At 33.5% G+C, this 22,507-nt stretch overlaps 1 protein-coding gene across 1 annotated transcript in view; it reads right to left on the bottom strand.

The window, feature by feature from the left end:
- LOC137925804 (progestin and adipoQ receptor family member 4) overlaps positions 1–22,507 on the bottom strand; it is an 85,351-nt gene that overhangs the window by 41,352 nt on the left and 21,492 nt on the right. Inside the window, exon 2 of the mRNA XM_068769266.1 lies at positions 6,744–6,968. Within this exon, the coding sequence (XP_068625367.1) occupies positions 6,744–6,968 (225 nt within the window). The remainder of the gene's footprint in view (positions 1–6,743; positions 6,969–22,507) is intronic.

The raw sequence follows: 22,507 nt of genomic DNA, 5'->3' as shown, positions 1-22,507 counted from the left end.
TTCGAGCCCGCGGTAGCTTCTTGCAGGGACAACAATGCCTACATTTTATGTTGGTTAACGATTCGATCGTGCTTGTTACAGCCAATTAGAATAAAGAATACTTTGATTTTGATTTTAACCGTGTAGACAAGGTGTTCCAAGCACCGCTAAATCTTAGAAGTAGTTACAACAAACTCGGTTTTTTTTTGTGATCACATTCACAAATATTCGTAATACATGTAATACGTTAGAGCAATTCATTTTCAAACTCTATTATCACTTAAAATCTTTTACAGTGTGATAGCAGTTCCTGTTTACTGTTTTTTTTTTAATATTTTATACATTATAATCCGAAAACATTACATAGGAACCGAACACCGGTGCTCTCAAATGAAGCCAAGAGAAAGGAAGCTTATCTTTATTTCTTGTGCTAACTTTTTATAAGTCGCTATTTTCATATATTTATTAATATTGATATGCAGATAGATAAGGTTACTATGAATATAAGTCTATGAAACGTTTTTTATGTGAAGCAATTTAAAATCATGGTAGTCGTTGTCTTTGAACTCGTGCTTAGAATGCAACTTCATGTTGTCTATTAATTTTTCGATGTTTTTTTAATCAAACAGCAAGTGTGCGAAAATAACTTTGATTTGATGACTAACATTCTTATTTCAATTCCTCGATCTCTTCAATTCAGTATTTTTGTTCTCGGTAAGCATTCATTATAACCATTATTTAAGCCATAAGACGTCCATTGCCAAATGTAGGCCTTCCACATAGATTTCCTGTAGATCTGTAGCCAACCACCATCTTCTAACGATTTTAACACGTTCACTGCGGGCCCAATTTTGAAGAACTTTCAGCTGGTGCGGCTGAGGTCGAATCAGCCTCAAGCTGAACTTCCTAGTAGTGCGGTTGAGGCCTTTTCTGCCTCATGTTTCAGTAATTTTTTTTTTACAATATTGAGTCAATGCTTCGCAGACATAAAGAAAGCTATATTTGTCTTTGTCATATCTCATACGGTTGAGTGTAAACAGCCGTCGCACTAGAGAGAAAACACGAGTTTTACGCGCCGCACCAGTGCAAAGTCTACCATGAGGCTGAATCGGCCTCAAGCCGCAGTGAACGTGTTAACAAGGTCGCCTGTCCGCCGTGTAAGAGGTTCTTCACTGCGTTTGCCGGTCGGTGGTCACCACTCCACAACCTTAAGGCCTTAGCGGACAATTATGTGGCTCAGGCGTTATGTAGCCCGGCTACTGCCTCAACTTACCAATTCGTTGGGTCATGTCGAATAACTTTTTTCAAAATGAAATCCGTAGATTTCCTTATTTCTTATTCGACATCGTAAGCATTGCTATTAAATTTACAATTCACTCGATTCGATTTGTGGATTAATAATAGCATAATGAGCTAAAAACTTTCGTCAAAAATCCGATGTTACGACTTTTACTTTTGTAATCACTCATTAAATAACAAAAGTTAAGATTAAAAATATGTATCGTCGTCATAGTCGTTTCAGCCCATAGACGCTTAATGCAAGGCATATGACTCTCCTTTATAATATCTTTATATAGAGGGGTATACTAAAATCGCAACTCTTGGCAGGCGGGTCAACGATCGCAATGTGATATAATAGTATGCAAAGCACGCTGCTGCCCATCTTCTAGAAACTTGTTTGTGAGCAGTGGCAATCCTGTGTAATCAATGCACAGAGTGTGAATTATATAAGATTGTACCCCAGGAATCGAACCCGAATTGCTCAAAAAAATCTATATAAATAAAGAATGTTATTCACCAATGTATTCCTAAGCGAAAAAATCGAGAATTTTTCGTCGGAGTCTGCTAATTTTCTTTTATCGTCAAGATAATGATAAGATCTTATTAAAAACCATTACCATTAAAGGATAGAACTATTAAAATGAAAATATAATCATATAATTTCTAAAGTGTTGCAATTTACGAAATAACAAATTTGTTTTTATAAGTAATCATGAGACATTTGATAACTAAAGTGATTACTCTGTCATACGTTTTAATTCTTTATTTTTCTACAGGTCGATACCTTGTGTCAGTCTCTCTGTGTTAGACTACTAGTTAAGCCATAATAATCATATTAAACATGTCATTTCTGACTATTCACCATCAACATCTGTTTACTTGTTTTGTATTAAAATTGTTTTAGTAAAACTGGTTCAAGATGGTTGTAATAAAATATAATAGATGCAATAATTATGACTAAGTCTCGCTGTTTTACGGCTAACAACTACTCATTCTGAAATTAAAAAGGGTTTTCTTCATTTCTATTGTTAATATTTAATTACCATACACCGAAGAGCAAAAGAATTTTGTCCGAGAAGGTCCCTACTAATTTCAATAAAATGTTTTGGTCGTATATAAGGCTGTACACGTGGCGTAAACTACATCATTGTCATATGGCCTTTAGGTGCTTCCGTCCGTTTGTTGAAAGCCGTCCAGTACAAAGTTGCCGCACAATGTCGTTTGAACCGGAGGGTTTTCTGTTTTTTTTAATCACCCTTTACATTTTACTTCATCGTCGTTGACGAGGGTCGTGAATACCTTTCCTTACATAACCTAACCCATAAATTTGACTACCTATAAATGAAAATATAATTATCATGCATACATACACATGAAAGTAAAATCAAAATTTAACATATTTCCTTGATATTCCTTATTAAAAAAGTGTAATAAAACAATAATTACCCATTTTTAAAAATGAAGGCTGATATCAAACAGACAGACAATTACTTGACGTAACGTCTAAAACTTTACCGCATATTATAGGAAATTTTCAAATTTCTGAATGTAGACTCCCGCTCCAGTTTTTATAATATTTACATCACAGCAAGGCTGCCTCATAAATTTTACATGAAGAGCAGATGTTGGGTAATTTTGGCAAAGCCCTTGGTTGTTTTAGGTTGGTGAAATGCTTTCGTACGTGTTTCATATCTTATATGGTATTTCAGCCGGCTAAAATAACCTAAGATGACTCTTATTTGAACGCTGGGTCGGAAGAGATGAATCTTCTTTGATTTCAATATAATCTGATATATTCCTATAAAGTAAATTATAATTTTTTTATGAAAAAAATTACTATACTGCTACCAAAATTATTGTACCGCGCCGAAATAAAACGCGGTACACTGGTTTGGAGAAAGAACGCCCCCGCCCATACGTTAACGGCTGACTGACGGAATAGAGAGACCTCTCCCCACAAACCTGTCGCCCCGCGCGCATACCTAAGGCGCGGTATAGTAGTTTCGGTAGCACTATAAGTTTGCAATATTTCCTTTAAAACTTTAATAACGATTGTAATTCCATGTACAGTTGTAGTATTTGAAAGAGACGTCAGCTAATAATAGAATGTATTCTTGGTAAAGTTCGTGAGTCATTGTACAGCTATGGCACAAAAACAAAGCTTATATAATCAGAGCATCAAAATATCTAAGCTATGACAAAATTTCACTACAGTGACCTCTTTTCCTATGCAAAGTACAATAACATGTCCCGGGAGGGTTCGTGTGTTTTGTCAGTAAAAGCAAAGTTGGTCGTTACAATAAAAGATAAATGATGAATATCGAAATTTGTCGAAAACTGACACTGACATATTTTATACCATTATATGTATATATAAGTAAAAGCAAGCACCTATATTTTTGGTATTGTATTTTAAAACTTAATGGTAATTTCAATTGATTTTAATTAAAATATAAGTGAATAAAAAGATCTGTAAGTAAACGAATGTAACAGAGAGTAGATGGACTACACAGCGCGCAGGAAAAATTGGCCGCAGAGGCCTTAAATTTTTAGAGTAGAGATCACGGCGAGGATCAAGCGCAGCAAATACAGCCCACTTCCTACCGGTCCAGCAGCTATGGCTGAAATGATGATGATGGTGATGAAATAAATATTAAAATAAAAATATTCAACATGCTCATTAAATGTTGATAAATAAAAATGAATTAATAATTATGGCGATAAGTAAGTACACGTTTTCAATTTTAAAAATTAAATAAATGTTTTTTTTTATAAATATGGATATTCGATTAAATACATTGTTATATTTATATTACCTGTTTTGTGATTTAGGTCGTATTTAAAATATAGAGGCTAACCTCTAGAAGAAAGAACCTTCTTTCCTCAGAAAGATGGCTCTTTCTTAATTAAAAGTTAGAAGTTTATAAAATAATAAATATACTATTTCTTTACATTCTTGGCGAAAAAGTAACATTAAATTTATAAAAGTACTATAACAAAATAAGAATACATAAAATATTGGGAAACAAATAACACTTTGAAATCTCATTTCACAAAGTCTGGGTTATTTCGTACGAACTTTTTGTTACGATATACGAATTTGTTTTCTCTCAAACACATATATTCAGCCGCATGGTTATTTTACCTAATTTTATAGATATACTATATAGCGTAGGACAATATGTTAATAAAAGTTAAGGAAATAAAAAGTTGGGTTATATGGGATAGTACAAGTTTTGAATACTAAAGACACTTAAAACTTAATGCATTTATACTTTTATTTTACGCAAACTATGTGAATTATTCATGTAGCGTCGTCGCAGCTGAAAGTCTTTGCAGGTTCGCAACAGAGTACAGTATATTGATGTAATTTAAGAGCTTTAGACTTTTGAATAAAATGTATAAAAACAACTTTTATAGAAAAATCCAAAAAATCTTATACAGTGATGAAAACGAATATGACTTATGGATCTGAGACGAGGTCGTTGGAGAAGAACCAAGGTCACCTACACATTTCGAAGAATTGCTCAGGAATTAATGAAATGACAGTGGGTGAGGCACATCGTGCAATCATCATGCAACCAACAACCCCGAACCCCAAACGATTAGGCCCCCAGTAGGTGGACTAACGACACAGTCAAGGTCGCTGAATGCAAGCGTAAGACCTATAATTGTGTCGACCTTCGTTTGCTGAGTCCCTAAATAAAGTTTTACCGCATAGGAACTACCAAGTCTTTTTCAATATAAAAATTAACACTTAAAATATCAACTATTGGATCGTCCTAGGTAATCGGCAAAAACTTTTATGGTTACCTGCCAGCAAATTGTTACTAAATACTGCAAAATGATCATAAAAAAAAAACATTACAATGTGAATGTCCTTGTACGCATAGTGTCACTTGACCCGTTCAGTCACGTTGCATCTGCAGCCTCGCCTCCGGGCAGTGTAGCGCAGCTTTTTTAAAACTAAGTTCTTTTTTGTAGAAGAAAGGCTTCCGTCTATTTCTAAAAAAATACCCGGCATTTTGTCGAAATTGGACGACCGCTTTAACTACACTTTGCGACTAAAAGTTTAAAAAATTTCTGTGCTTTTTTAACAAAATTTCAGTTTTAATTTTCGTTTTTTGTTATCAATATTACCTATATATTATTCGGAGACATCATACAACGAAGATATTATATTGATCGAGATTTAGAATCAATATACATTAAAACCCATGATCACTTTGAGGTAGGAATTTATACCTCATTTGCCAGTAAAGATTTATGTATGAGTTCTAAAATCGTAATACTCGTATTGATAAAAAAATATGTTTTCTCTGTTAGGTCGCTGTTCTCTTTATGCCTATTTGTGTGTGCCATTGAGTCCATTCGTGTCTTATTTTCTTTATCAGTAGAAATCTAGTCTTCTTGACTTTAGCCGCCGTAGAACTTGAAAGCGTTATAACTCGTGCCGCGTAAGAAACCGTACTAAATCTTGAGACGTGTTTGAGTGATTTTTCAAGAAAAAACCATTAACCTTAATAAATCTGATTAAGAGTGACAGCGCCATTATGATAATATTAGGAAATGCTACAGCAAAATTCCGCAGCTCTGACATCAATCTATCAAGCCTAACCCAAATTTAAAAGAAAGAATCTCGGGCAAGCCGCTTTAGGAATAAATCAATACTAGAGTCAAAATAAGAATATTATATTCGAGCACGATTTTACTGTTTTTGGTATTTATTACTTAACTAGAAAATAATTTATGTCTAAAGTTTACTAATATTAAAATTTCTGTTACCAATGTATATAACGATGTAATTAAACCAATTTTTCTTGAGCTAGTCTTTGACGTAAAATTAGAATTGACGCACCATGTTTGTGATGGATCGAATAAAAAGTATTATTATCATTTATTTATATATAAAAATATTTAAAAAATGGTGATGTACATAACGTTAGCATCAACAATTAAGAAAATCTTGTTAAATCTTTCTATAGTCTTCACATAATTATTAACTCTTTTGTGGGCAACTGTTAAAGGTATTATAATGCATGTAATTGTTTCTAAATTAATTGTTATAAAAACCTTGATAATTATAAGAAAACGATTATTTTTTAAGACAATAGAGTTTAGGAATGCATTGCTCTACTACTATATTAAGGATGTTGGGAAATGATCACAAAAAAACCCGTCTGAGTAAGTGGGCTCTTCTCAGAACAGGACCCGTTTGAAGCCCTTTTCGCTCCAAGTTGAGGAGTACTGTCATAGATTCTAGTTTCCATTAAATCGGATTCTTCTGATATTCTTCATGTGGCATACACAAGTGGTCACTGTAAATGATTCTATGTGGACACATTATGAATAAATGAATATAGAATTAATAATACAAAATACGAGTCATATTTTTCTGCCTTGTTCCTATTTTAGTAATACAGTCGTGAAATTATGTGCAAATTCCGATCAGCAACGTTAGTGTTATTATTACATAAGCTTACCTATACTCTGACTGACCCAGATCCCCAACATGTCCAGCTGCAACAATCGATGGTAGAGACCAGCGCCGCTCGTGTGGTTCATGAACAAGTGATACAGGAAAGAGCCGCACCAGGGCGCCAGAGCACCGAGGAGATGGCACAGCGAAAGGAACCAGGCTGCGCCGCCGCCTCCACTCCACGGCAGCAAGCCCGGCAACACCAGCATCATGTACACCAGGGATACGCCTGTTAAAAAATAAATACACTGTATCAAATACTCTGTGGCATGCAGCTGATACAGTACTACAGTCTTCAACAGTATTCTCGAGCATCATTTTCGATTTACAGATTCTTCATGGGTTATAGTGTAGGCATATATAGTTCTACAAGATATCTTAGATCTGCCTTTTCTTAGTATTAAATATGAAATTAAAAGTATATTATTAAATAAATCTCATTATGGCATTTATCATCTTTAGTTGTATAGTTGTCGAATTTTTCACGGCTGAAAAAGGGTCAACATTATTTATTACGTCGCCGTCATTTTAACTCAACGACGCCCACTGCAAGGCATAGGCTTTCCCCAACATATTCTAGACGAGGGTGACCACACAACAGGTATTCTACGAAACGAATAAGTAAAATTAAGGAAAGGTGTCCGGTTTCCAAAACAAGGGCTGGCCAAATTACTTTCACCCTCCCTTACGCAACGGCTCGCTTACTCGAGTGTCGACATTAAATACAAAACCGAGCAAGTTATTTAAACTTTAGTCACGTTTTACGCCACTTCAAAGCGATAAAATCATTTCCGAAATAAAATTTATTTATTCACCTTGAATTGTTCTACATAAATATGAAATATATTTATTAACAAGACCTCTGTTGGGTTTCTCCTGGTTATTGACTTGGGAAACCCGTCACTACCCCTTTTAACAGAAACCCGGTAAAGAACTGTTAATAGCATGACACTTCGATTTTACTTTCGATAAAAAAAAAAACGTTGATAAATATTTAAAATACCGGTTTGTGAATATAGCGCAATGCTTTACATTATTGCTTGACGTGAAATGAATCAGTACTGCCTCTTTAAAAAATACTTCAAAGCACGACTTCGATCCTATTGCAAATTTATTGTCAGTAATAGGTTGATCGATTTTTGGTACCTTTACTGTAAAGTCGGACCAAATATGTCTTTCTGTAAATGGTCGCCATTACTATCTTGTTATGATTTTTGTAAAAGATCCTTTGACGGAATTTTAATACCGATCAGGTTATCAATAGAAGATAAGAATTTTGCATTATTCTCTTTAATAACTGCAATTTTTTAAAAATAAAATTCCAAAATCCTGGAGGCATGTACTATACGTGTACATATGATATATTTTAGGAACCATCTATGCACATTGTTAATTATTACAAAAAATTTTCGATCAATGTCATGTATTAAAACCGTAAAAATCGAAGAATTTATTATTGATCAAATAGATAACTATTTTGATAATTAGGCGCTATAAGTAAAACGTGCATTCGCGTGACTAGACGATGTTACCCATTCGTTCTAAACTGCATTTACCAAGGTCATGGCACGTGTTGGTTTAAAAATAGTAAGCAACCTCTGCATACATGTGTGCATTGATGATTCACACTGTTTAAGCCTCGGCACCATTATATTTTATTATAAAAGGAGATTAATGGACTACTATTGTGATCGAGTAAGTGGTATATATAAAATAGGTTTTTTTTTTCACAAGATACGGACTTTGAAAAGTCAGTAGAAGCAAGTATTGATTTGAGGGAAACGCTGATGTGGTAATTTTTTTAGCAGAATTTACAATAATAAAATTATAGGTTATGATCATAGTCTAAAACGAAATAAATAAAAAACTACATAAGACCTTGTAATATACTGATTTATACGTGCCATTTCGCTCACGTTGAATCGTGACACAGTTAATATATTTGGTGATATATACAAGGTTATTGCTAATGGGTGTAAAATTAAATAGGTGAACTTTTAGCCCATTTGTCAACAAAAAACTTTTAATATTTTACATCTATTTTTTAATCCTGTATAAAGTGATTACTCAATTTTTTCTATTGGAACGCAATCTCTAACATTGGATGTATTGATTGGATGTATGTATTGATTTGCCATTGGAATATCTAACATTAACAGACACTATGGAGTTTGCGTGGATAGATAGTAAACAAAAACTAATTTTTATTTGCAATCAAGAAGAAGCTTCTTCTTACTAAGTTATTGTATATATTATCACTATGATATTTATTATTTCTAAAATCATTTATTTTAGGACTCGGTGTATCATACCTTACTTGAAAGTAAATAAACTATTTATTCATTCTTTTAAAGCTTCTACATTACATTATCTATAACTTCCTTAAAGATCGCCGCGATAACTGATCTTGCGCTGGTAATAATAGTACGTAATTGCTACGTTTTGGTTTAAATATGTTTGAAAAAATTTTTGTACATTTCTAGTGGTTTATGCAACATTTAAAAACAATGCTGTTACTTGGTACTTTTTATTTATTTATAAAAGGAGTAACATTAATGTTTTTTTTTATATTTAACGTAAAATGTACTCGTATGTTATAAAAAATATAAATATTGTAAGAACAGGTATTGTGACTTAACCATAGTCCCTTTGCATAGTTTAATTTTACCCAAAAGAACTTATTGCAAATTTTATCAAATAATACGTCACATGATGAATTACAATTGTTTTTACTAAACTCAATGTCAAAAACACTGTGGGGGTCTCGAAGCTTTGAACTTCATAAAGAGGCGAACCTAGAGACTTATTGGTAGCAACGCTCTGGTGAACGCTAAGCTTTAGAGCTTGGAGCAAACACGAAAAGTTGCCATTTTATCGGAGTTCTATAAACTGCATTGTGGAGAGTGTGAGTTTCCTTTCTTCCATCGGACATCAATGCGCATGGCTTCTTGAAATCCGTACATGGTTGAAATCCCTTCAAACCGCGCTAAGCGTTATGGTATTACTTTTATAGTGCGAACAACCAAGGAATGGAACAACCTATAAGCGTCATTGTTTATAGCTGACTATATTTTGAAAGTTTTTAACTCAAGATTTAACAGGCATCTTCTAGACGACCATGTACAATCGTAGACTTCACCATCGCTTAACATCAGGCGAAACAGAGGTTAAATGTTTTAACTATATTAAAAAAAACACATTTGTCAACTATTTATTAGTAATTTTAACAAACAAAAGGGTAATCGATTCCCGTAACACTTTTACGTTATTATATTGCCTTGCCACAGGTCACACGGCATTCGTTTCGACACCATAATTATAGTGTTTGCCAAGCTCTGCACTGGCGGCATTTCTATTGAATCCATACAGTGATTGTGTGAAATGTTCCTGCTGTTAGCGTACTTATATTATTACGTACTTACTTTAAGAAATAATTGAAATTATACGCTTTGAAAACGGAAATAAGACTAAGTTTCAATGTGGAGAATGTTTGAATCAGTAAATAAATAAATTATACTTATTTGTGCATATATCAGCTTAAAAATTGAATTAAAATTAATTTAATTAGGATTGAAAATGTAGTAAATAAATTTTTGCAATGAATAGTAAATTGATAGATTGTCATTCGATGTTTAATTAGGTACTTTGTTAAGAATAAAAAATTGAAATTAAAAACTGTAGTGGAATGTTCGATGAAAATTAAAAACAATTTTTTATCGAAAAGCGAATATTCACGGATAGACGAGCGACGATTGCGACGTCCCTTATAGTCCGGACTATAAAAGCCACAGCCATGCGCGCCAGCAATTACATCGGAAATCTTTTGTGTCGGACTGCGAATAGAAACTGTATTCATTTTTATACAGAGCGCTTTCGGTGATAAATGAACGTACGGCCGAGGGAAAGTACTCGACGTTGCTGTTGATTTTGATACTCTATGCATTACAGATAAAAAATGACTAGAGTTCTTAATTATTAAAATACATAAGAACCAAGGTCACTGATGTGCCTCGAAGAATTGTTCGTCTGAAGTGGCAGTGCAACTAATGGCCGTCGGGGCAAAAAGGTTCTAGATTGGTGATCACGAGCCGGTAGACGCGACGTGGGTAAGCCCTCCACTGGGTGGACCGACGACATAGTAAAGTTCACGTGAAATCGCTAAATGCGGGCAGCAAGCAAGATCATCGTGGCGATCTTTGGAGAAGGCCTTTGCCTTGCAGTGGTTGCCTGTTGACTGAAAAGAAGAAGAAGAAAGCATATAAGACGTAATTTATTTATCTAAAAAAATATTTTTAAAATGTGTCTTTGACATAGAAAAAAAACTTTTTTAACATCTCAAAAATGTTCTCGCGATTATTGGTTCAAAAAGTTTATTGTAGGATATCATCAAAATCATGGCAACCTGTTGATGCGTAATGCAAGGTAGGTCACCTCTAAATTATTATTGCACGTAATGATGATAATATGTCCACGGACTGACAAGCACATGTAGGCCGCTTACAACCGGTACTATTGAAAATTTACTGGGTAGACCTATGTTAATGGTGAAAGTCCCACAACTGAAATGATGATGTTTAATGAAGCTTTCATTGATTTAATACATTTACAATTGATTGAGATGCACAACGCGGAGTTTTGGTGGCCATAATTTAATTTAATAGTGTATTCACTTTCTGAAATTTACCTAATATTAGCGGTAAAACATAATTAAATTGGACGATATTTCGCAAACTACGGATAGTGCTTTAGCTTGCCTTAGCTCGCTACGTATTTACAACTATTATATCACCTAGATCTGCTGCCAAATATTGTTCGTAAGTTGTTATTGTAGGTTTGTACTTTTCTAATTGATACCATGGACAATGTAATGTAGCGCACTAAGTATTAGACACCCTTGTAAAGCGAGGGTAATAAGCACATACACAGTGTGATTGATTAAAGGTGTAAATGCTTTAAAAGGGGAATATGTAGCTCATTTACTGTCAGTTAACGTAGGGTCAAATGTTTACAAAAATCAAAGGTTTCAGAAATAATAAATAAAGGAACGATAGTATGGCGTGAAGAAACGTTTTCAAAATTCGGATTTCTACATATTATTGTTTCTTCATTGAACAAAGACACAAAAACTTTTAGATTTCAACTAAAAAGACCGAGACGTGATGAGACGATGAAACCAAGAGAGGTGATACCTAGTGTTGTGATATTGGATTTTATATTACAAAATTCTACGCAGCATCACAATATTATGATATCGCCTATAATCAAGACAACACTCTGCCCGTCTATACCTTTCTTAATATAAAAAGTATACAAACAAGTATCTCCGGGTGGATACCACAAACTAATCTAGAAAAGTTTTAGAATATTGATTACATGAATATGATGTTTTTATTATATCATTATAATTATAAGCACTGTGCTCAAAATGTGGTAAAACGGCAGTATCACGTAAATAATTCTCTTCATCACCTTCTGGATTCAGATTAAATCGCTTTTTATTCATAATGTAGTTCGTTGGTGTCGTCCATAATGACGCAATTTAAATGTTTAGTAGTCACTTCCTCGTTGTAAAGCTTACTTGATTAATGCTTGCGGCCCCAGATTAAAATATAAAATTTTAACAACAAAATAAATTAAACGCTCCAACACTAGCTGCGTTTTCATTAAGTTAAAGTTTATGAAAACTGGAAACAATACGGTCGGTTGTAAATAATGAGGGATGAGAACAATTTAACCCGTAGCCGTAGCCCCGCGGGCGGTTGCAAATAGTCCGTGCGCTACGAAGTGCTACGCGGTGAACACAGAATAAATGCTAACTGTACTTTGTTAACTTTCGTTGTTTACACAACAGATTGAGTTACGGCATATAATTCTGCCATCAAATGGTGATTCTTAAGCATTTAATGGAATTAATGGATAATTAAGTGAAGCGTATTTGCAAAAGAACGGGCGACTATGATTTCTTTACTGCCTAATAAAAAATCCAAGAGCAACCACTAGTTACTGGTCAGTGAAAAAGGGCCATAAACTATAATTTTTGCCTTCTACTAACTAATTTTTAAACCTTTTTTATTGAAAATTGTAGCGCGGAATTTAGAGGGAATATCGATTTTTAAGTATTTTCAAAGGGACTTTTAGACAATTTTTAGTGAACTATTCCGTTATCTTGTTTTGGTTTCCTAAAGTATATATCATATGATACGTCAGGCGACATATCTAACGTAAATTTTTCTTTAGTTTATTAGCTCGCAGATTTCAGATCCTTGAGCCCTGAGTGCGACGAAGCTGTAAAAATCAAAACGGCTGCGTGCAGCAAAAATCGAATATAGCCCTATTGTTATTGTAGTTTAGTGCTATAGAAAATCGAAGATACTGTGATAAAAGCGATTCGTAAGTTGAAATCACAGTACGCAGGCGAGGTAGCGCGTCGAACTGATGACCACTCAAGGCTTAAGCTTCTGAAGTAGAGATAAATACCGACCGTCAATCGCAGCGTGGACGTCCAGGATTAAGGTAGATAGATGATCTTATTAAGGTTGTCAGAAGTCGCTGGATGCAGGCTGTTTCTAACAGTCCTTTAGGAAATATATGAGGGAGGACTATGTCAGCGGTATCAGGACAATGTCTATATTGAATTGTTATTGTTTTTGGTTCAGATGATATTGATCAGAATATGGATGAGATTGTATAGTTATTGTTATTGATTTTATATATTTTAAATAATATAAAATTAACTAGTATTATTAATTAGCGTGTACAATATGCGCACATGTTAAGCATCGAAGCGACGTGGCGATCGTTGACACATTCCCACGCCATCAGGTCGCTGCTTCAGACTTTAGACCTTTCAAGAGCACATTTTTTTTTAAATAAAAATGCGAATCTACCGTTTACAATTGTTTCATTTTATAAGAATATAAAGCTTTCACACTAATTTAGAACATGCTGTACAACTAACTATAACAAACATTACAAACACAATTCAGAAATAAGATAAAAAATGGACCAAAAATACGTGACAGAAGGATATCATGATTATGTATTTTATTTCAGTGAAAAACTAGATATAACAGCAGAACTCAGAAAGATAGATAATTTAGAGCATTATTGCAACGAAAACGATGTACAGAATCAGCAAATATGTCAATATTACTTTTAGATAGTCGTCGATTTTGCATTAAAAAGATATTGAATCAGTTACCGGTGGAATTCTCGCTTTTTATTAGGATTTTATATTAATTTGCTCTACTTCAGTTTTTTAACGGTACTGCTCACACTTAAGTTTAGGTGTAGAATTTTTTGTATGCATTAAATAATTTATCAGGATTTTATATCTTTTTGCGTCTTTACGACATCCTAATATAATTTATAATTATATATAATAAATAAATCGGTTTGTAAGTTATTCACAAACTTAATTTAATAAACAAATAGACTTTATTATACTATTACTTGCCTTTTCCATTTAATTCCGTTTGTAAATCTAATCCATCATACGCACTCATCCATCAAAGAAAGTTTTGGCGACATCCTAACACAAGGAAGATTAATTGTAACGCGCGCAAGAAATTCTCAAATCCGTTGTAAAGGTCCACGGAAATCCAAGTAGGTTTTGTGTCGCGCCACACTGAAGAGATGAAAATGGAACGGATATAATGCTCGGATGACCCGGCTTATTATGTTGCCTCTCTCAATTTTAGCTCTCTTGTAATAAAGTGATGACTATAAAACGTATTTTAAAGTGATAACTTTATTTATTGTTGTTGATGTCTAATATACAACAACTACTTAAAAAAACACTTTTTTACACTGTAAATAGTAATAAAATTATAATAAACATTACATATTTATTAATATTTTTGTATGATTCTATTCTAATACGCCTTATTTAGTTCAGATTGACTTCAAGCGTGCTTGCAAGCTGTGATAATTATGAATAAGGTTATATTAGTTTTATAAATCTTTGAAATATGTCCACTATTTTTTTCTTTTATTATTTTACTAGCGCTCTAACAAAAATAAGAAAGTAAATTAGCTGAATTGCCCCGGCTGCTATCGACCTATGTGTTTAGCAAATTATTTAGCGATTCATTTTCATTGACATCGATTAAAATTTATCTTTTAAAAAAGCTCCGTCGTAATAAAAAGTTTTACTGTATTTAGTTTTTGTACCAAAACATTGCCAAGTAATGAGATTACAAAAGCTACTAATATTTATACGGTGGTAAGTAAATGTAGCTCTGCTCCTGTTGAAAATAATTGAAGATAATGACAAAACTAAATTATCCGCATCATCTTATGGCCCACCGTTATAGTCGTCGGTTAGGTTTCATCCGCGTTTATTTGTAGATCAAATATATCAACGAATGATCTCCGGTTTAAATACGTTTTTATTTATGGAAACGGACACAGCACACGAGTAAATAATTACTGTGTTCGCGCTCTTTCTTTTTAAAATGTACTTATTCATTCGTCACACGATGTGACTGTTACTAAAGGTAATCAAAATGATTTGTTGATACTGGGCTTGATTGTAAAGAACATCGGCGGTTTTTCCTCGAACATTTCAAATATTTATCGATAGCATTTGGAATTGTCAGAATCCATGCTTTTCTGTTGGTAAACATCATATTCATTTAAAACATTTTTGTGATCAATCAAAGGTAACGCTAAGTGTATTATAATATATCTGAATAATATGTGGTACCAATGACTTCTTAGATTTACCCAAATAATACATAAAAAAACAATGTTAAATGAAAATAAAGTAATTTATTTTCATACTACACGTGACCTGATGTTGCCAATCACAAAAAAATTAACAAGAATCCGTTCAAAATTACAAGTTTAAAATATAGGTTTGTACAATGTCCTGTACACATTGAAACAAAATATAAATATCGATTATTTAATTATTATTATTTATTGTTATTATATCTGATCTCACCTAATCTCACCAAAGTAACTTTATTGACGTAATTTGAAATATCCGTCATCATCGCCTTGATTGGTAGAAAGACAAACAGATGAAAGAGAAATACTTTTTTACTGAAGCATTTTTCTGAATACTGCATGTAACTACTCTACATAGCGGCAAAAGAGTTACTCGTTAATAACAGACGCAAACAAAGTTTTGGCTAGCACAGCCGCACGGATCGTTGTGCAAATAAACCTATCGCTACTTCCAACGCGACCGTGTAAACTGCTGCCGGCGAATCATGAAAAACACTCGTCTTTCTTAGTAACGTGTACTTACAAAAAGACGAATCGTAATATGTTATACTTACTTTTGTTCTTTTAATGCATGTTTATACATGTGGCTACAATTAGTTGTGGTAATAAATCAAACAGTAATTATTACTGCAATTACATAATTTTAATAGTGTGCCATAAAAAAGTTCACGTTAATTTTTTATATAACTTCTTGCAACCAAAACTTTAAATTCGCTTCGAAATCTATGACTTGATTTCGGCATGACGGGGCCACTAGTCACATACGTGATGCTAGCAAGGAGTTCGTACGAGAAATGTTCACAAAAAAAATCGTATCGAAGAGGGGCCACATTGAATGGCCACCAAGACGTCCTGATTTGTCGCCTTGTAATTCACTCTGGGGACAACTCAAGAGCAGTCTTCTGTAATTGTCCGGAAATGCTGAATTAAAGCAAAAATTTCGAGAAGAGATGGCGGCGGTTTCTATAACTTAAACTTCCAAGCGTGTTTTTGAAAACCTTCGGTGTCATTCGGAAGAATATTCCCGAAGTTATAACTACACAAAATAAATTACATTCCTTCCTTTGCTTAATGAAAAATATTTATTCGCTACGACACAATATTATTGTATATTATTTTCGATTGCGAAGTTTATTATAGCCGCCCTGTACTTCTGTAATGTATCTATTTCTTAAGAGTCTGTTTATGTTAAAGAAACCCAATGTTACGTATCCAAATTTTATGTAATTTTGTTAGTAATTCTTGGGTATATAATGTACTTTCTGGAGAACTCATAATAAGTAAATAAACTAACACAGGACCCAGTGTAAAATGTACCATTACCATCATTTATTCTGTCATTATCAAAGTTTTTTTGACGTGGATTCAAATAAAATAATTTTAGGTTATGTTATGAAAAATGTCGTAATAACTTTCGTGACGATTAATCTATGTCGGCATACATTTGCCTCAAGGACAATTTTATTATTTTTCTGATTCTTGTATTTTTGTGCTAGTATCAGATAATAATGCTGCGTTATCCGTTGCTCTGATAAGTGTTATTCTAAATACAAAATTATACTTGTATACGCTATCTATAGATATTTAAATAAGTTATCTAATATTGATTAACTATATCTATATATCGAATATGTAACTTGATTGACGGCATGGCTAAAGATATAGGAAGGTAAAACTATTTTAGTTCATATATTAAATCTAATCAATGTATCAATTTCATTGAAGAACGTTTTTCGAATGACGAACACGAGCCGGTAGACGTGGCGTGGTTAGGTTTCCCAGTTTTAGATCGACGAAATAGATCAGGTCGGGAAATCGCTCGATGTAGGTAGTGCCAGGCCGGTCATGGTGGCGATCTTTGAGGGAGCTTGCTTTGCAGTGGCTGATATAATGATGATTTGTATGACAAATTTCAATTTCAGGCTTGAAGGTTTCTCGTATTACTGTTTAATGTCATAAATATTATAAATCTCATAAATATCTTAAATGAGCAGGTGCATCCGAATATTCAAAAGTTATAACCCTTTTTTACATTTCAAAGTATTTGCTAAGCTTTTATAAATAAATAAATATTCAAGGAATGAAAGTCATTAAAGAAATCATTTAACCTGGTTTCTTTCATTTATTAATCAACTGCAATGCGGCAGTTTTTTAGAAATCATGAAATTTTTCGAAAAAAAAAAACGTGTTCGTTGTTATGCACCAAAGTCACTCACAGTAAGCGAATTGAATAGATGGGTCAAGTGGAACTCGGCGCACCTTTTGTGTCACGGTCGATACATTCAATTCAGAAAAAGTTACATTAAGCTTTTACCACACCGGAGAAAGGTAATTAGCATTAAAAAATACTTTAATACTTTTTAATGCATGTATTGTTAGGCGGTTGTCATAACACACTTTCTAAACATTTCAACTTCATATCAGCCCCTCCCTAAGTTCGCCACCTGAAATTCGCAACAACCTTGACTATATCGTCAGTAAACCTAGCAGGGGGCCTATGCTCGCCGCGTCTCCCTGCTCGTAATTGCCACTCGAAAATTTTTCGGCCCCAACCGCCATCGGTTGCACGAGCGAATTATAGTTAGTTATTTATTCGAATACAAAATGTTACATGATTGCTTTAGCTACCATAGTATTAGATTTTTACTACGAGAAGCCGAAAAGTTCGTGCCAGAGCACGTTTTCGCGATAGAATTGCCTTTTAGCGCTAAAATATTTTCATCGGCATTACGTATAAAATTCATATCTGACGTGTGCCGCGTCTGTCGTCTCCTGCACTTTCTGTAGCTTTACAATTCAACCCCAAGTATTATAGGAGGCAGCGAACGTGACAAATAAGAATAAAGCCAAAACGTGAGCTCCTTTTAATTTTATTGCTAATCCCTCTTACTCTATTGTCATTGGGTGATTTTTTAAATACATAAAAAAAGAAATGTCATATGCATTTTTATCCTTTGTGTAAATAATAAAGGCATTATTCTGATCGGCTTTTGAGAAGACATCTTATACATAGTTAATATTTTAATAATAAGAAATGCTTACAAAGTTATTGCCAACAAACAGAGTTAAGAGAATATGTTAATGAAATTTAATTTATAGCAATTGGACAGGTCAGTGCTTCTTTGTTAATTCTTTGTTTAAAATGAAAATTAACTTAAAAAAAATTAAGATTGTATGTTATTATACAGTGAAATAAACTTCGATCAATTATAAACGCCTAAATTTTAATAAGTGTACTTTTTTATACTCCAGTGCGTGGAACAGACCGCCAGTGGGGCCCTTGGGTTCTAAGTAGAGATTGCAGACCGCAAGCGTCACCTACAATGTGGACAGACAACCTGGTCAAAGTCGGCGGAAGACACTGGATGTAAGCCGCTTCAAACTGCTCCCCATATAAAACTATGGGGCTTATGTCCAGCGGTGGACGTCCTATGGCTTATTAATAATATTTTTATAAATTCAATATTCTTTATTTGCCACGTGTCTGACGGAAATGTAATTTTTCTGAACAAATGTGTAAGCAAAAAAAGGGCCAAATATTATATCATGGTTTAATTAAAAGAGAGAAGATAGAAAAATAAACATTATCATCCTCTTGAATAAACAATTTGTAAGCCATCTTTTGCCTATTCATGATTAATAAGTATATTTTCGTCTCAGTGTATTTTTGTAACAACAAACATGCTGTCGACAAAGACAAACCTTGATCTTTTCACCGCGAAATAATTGAAAAGCGACAGACATGGAAGCTCTCGATAGCGGCCCTGTTGGGTCAAGTGAGACTCGGACCGCCTTTTGTAACTCGCCAGGTGTTTCTGCTTAAAGTATCGTTGTATATATAGATCAAGTGTTGAGCACGTGTGTTTAATTAACAAAGGGTTTACTTAGCAACCTACCAGAACTCGATTTTATTCACATTTTTAAAAATAATAAACAGTAATAACATGTACAGGATTATGAAAGCGAAATATAAATCCAAGCTTTTTGCTAACAGATGAGATATATATGGTGAATATATGGCTCCTTTAAAACATATAACCTATTTATAATAACCCTGCATAAAGTGATATCTCTGAAACACGTTACATCAATTTCTTTTATTGTAATGCGACAAACCTTTAACTTCTGGCCGTACAAAATCGGCAGGATCAAAAGGTAATTAATAATTTATTTTAATTTGCAGCAATGCGAATTTTGAAAACTGTTTTTCTTACAATATTATAATGAGATCATTTATAATTTTTAAAATTATTGATTTTTGGATAAGGTGTACCTATGAATGAATTTTACATTTACCTCTTTAAAGCGTTATAATCAAATATATATATAATAATAGTATAGTATTATAATCAAATAAGTTACAGAGGTTTTACATGACATGGTCTCATATTAAAAGCAGATTTTTCATTCAATTACTTTGATATGCATTTTATTCATAATTTCTTTACATTCTCGCCAATATTTATATAGTCTATTGAGTATAACTAATAAGCATAATGGTTCTTTAATAAAACATAAGCCGTCTTTTAATATTAGATAAATTTTATGGCAACGTTTATTACTAAAGGCGCGGCAGAATTCAGCGCATACCTCTAATGAAATGTTTTTTTTTAAATTGAATTTATAACAACGTCTACACGAAATGTCGTCCTGACGTTAAATTAAATTTGAGGAGTGTCGGGTGAACTCCCTAGATAACCGGTAGGAGTTAAATTTAAACAGGGATAGAAACATAACTGGAAAAATGTAATTTTACAATAAGGAGGTGAAGTAAATTTTTTTTTATGAATGGTGTTTTGAAATTGATTAGCAACTAATGAAATAAAATATGTAATTGTTTAAAAATTGAAACTTGTTCAAACTGTGTTAAATTTAGTAATTCCATTAATATTCGACGCTGTTAGCCTATTTTTTTATTTTTACAGCTAAATAGCGTTAATAAGACTACAAAGGCTACGCTGTCTCTTTACAAAAGTAATAACTCAATACCGCTAGTTTAACGTTAACCAATTCAATACCCATACATAACTGATGACATAATTGTACGCTACCGCGAAGCCTATCACAGGAACAGCATGATTATACTTTAATACTATATCACTTAGTAATGTAACCAAGGCGAAGTGACTCGCATACCTGACCAAGATTCGATTTGTATTTGACACCAAACTTTATCCAAAGTCTTGCCATAAATATTATTACAAGACAATATTTTTATTGTACATAACATTTATAACAGTGCGTTACTTTAATAAATTAATATAAAACATTAAAAATATATAAATCTTATAGCAAGACCTAAGTATATGAAATCCTACTAGCCATCTATTCTTTTAGTTTTTTTGTTATGATGGTTGTTTGCAAAAAAAGTCTAAGATAAGAGGAACTACACTTATTGACAAGAATCTAATTTGGCTACTCTCCGGAGACCGTTGATAGGCAAGCGTAGCGTAGAACGTTCATACATAAGGTGGATAGAAGTCCTTCTTAAGTTCGTTGAAGGACACCGGATTTAGTTCGCTTCCAACTGTCCTGCCTATGATGTATAGGGCACCCTAATATCCAGTGGACATCCTAAGACTGAAAGGATGATTAATAATATCTACTGCAGATTGAAATTGACTAATTTTGAACGTATCAAAATTAGTCAATTTCAATCTGCAGTAGAAGTTGTGTAAGAAGTAGAGTTGCGTAAGAAAATGCAAATTGTAGTAATAATTTACGTCCACAGAAAAAGGCTCTTTGTAATGGTGATTAAGAATTCGTTTAAAATTGAAATGACGGTATACAGTCGTGATAATTGTAGGACTGTTACGATAACCGGCGTGTGTACGTTGGGCAGGCGTATCGTATTTTCATAATTAATGACATAATGCGCGGTCGTGTGTTCATGTCTGTTAACAATTTAATAACATCTTCGAAAACTTATTACATTTTCATTGAAATAACTATTTTTATTGTTTTGTTTACTTAGCCGTGTTAAATTTGGTAAATACAAGTAACAGAAACATTTTTTTCAAGCTGCATTTTTTAATTTAAAGTAAAATGGAACATCCACTGCTGAGCATAGGCCTTCACCATATTCTTCCAATAGGACTGGTAGTAAGCAGCTTGCATCCAGCCTCCTCCGACGCACTTAACTGTCTTAGGTGGTTCTTATTTTTGACCTAAAGGTATAATGTACACTGATAATTTATTTTTGAGGAAGTTCCAACTGTAGCAGTCAGTCTAAAACCGTATACTTTAACAGGAACCGTACAAATTTTTATATCAAAAAGATCCCTTATACACTATTCCTTCTGCATATCTATTTCTTCCCTCAAAGACCAATAGTTTTAATCTCAACGACTCTGAAACTAGTAAAGTACCTAGACCAATGAGATGTACGAAACGTTGTAGAAATCTTATTTAATGGTTCAGGATACACCTCACGAAATTATTATAAAAATAGACGCTTATTGTTATTATTATCTAGTTGTATAAAAAGTATTATCTGGCAATGTACAGTCAAACAATGCTAGAAACTCCTTTAAATAAAATAGAATTTGGAAGCCATTTGGAATACAATCCAAGGTCTAATCACTAACCGACGATTATCAGAACCCAGCACCTCTCTAACACTAATTGTGTAATCATTGCGAGCTTTTGTTGAGTTTGAATTAAATTGGGGCAAACTGTTCTACTCGCTGGCGGTGGCTGAGATTATCATAATTGGATAGTCGACGAAAGCAGTTAATGCCTTTTGTCGGAACCTGATTCACAAAGACTTCACAGCAACGTTAACTGTATATCTGAGTTTTATTATGAAATATTATTTAACTGGTGTGAAAGTGAATTTACATGGTGCTACGGAAACCGCTGTATCACGCCTTAGGAAATCGTGGTCAAGCGGAAGCCGAGGAAGAAAGAGAATCAGCGCCGCCGACGCGAACGTCTGCGGAATTGCTGAGCAGAATAGATGATTATTTCCCCTTCTTGCTGCTTACATACCTAAGGCGCGGTACTGCGGTTTTGGTGGCACTATACTTATAGCAG

This window comes from Battus philenor, unplaced genomic scaffold, assembly GCF_028537555.1.
Source record: "Battus philenor isolate CCGP_79_NKW_IND1 unplaced genomic scaffold, ilBatPhil1.0.hap1 SCAF_10, whole genome shotgun sequence".
NCBI classification, from domain to species: Eukaryota; Metazoa; Arthropoda; class Insecta; order Lepidoptera; family Papilionidae; genus Battus; species Battus philenor.
Note: the sequence above shows the minus strand (reverse complement) of the source record. Positions and strands in the feature narration are given on the sequence as shown.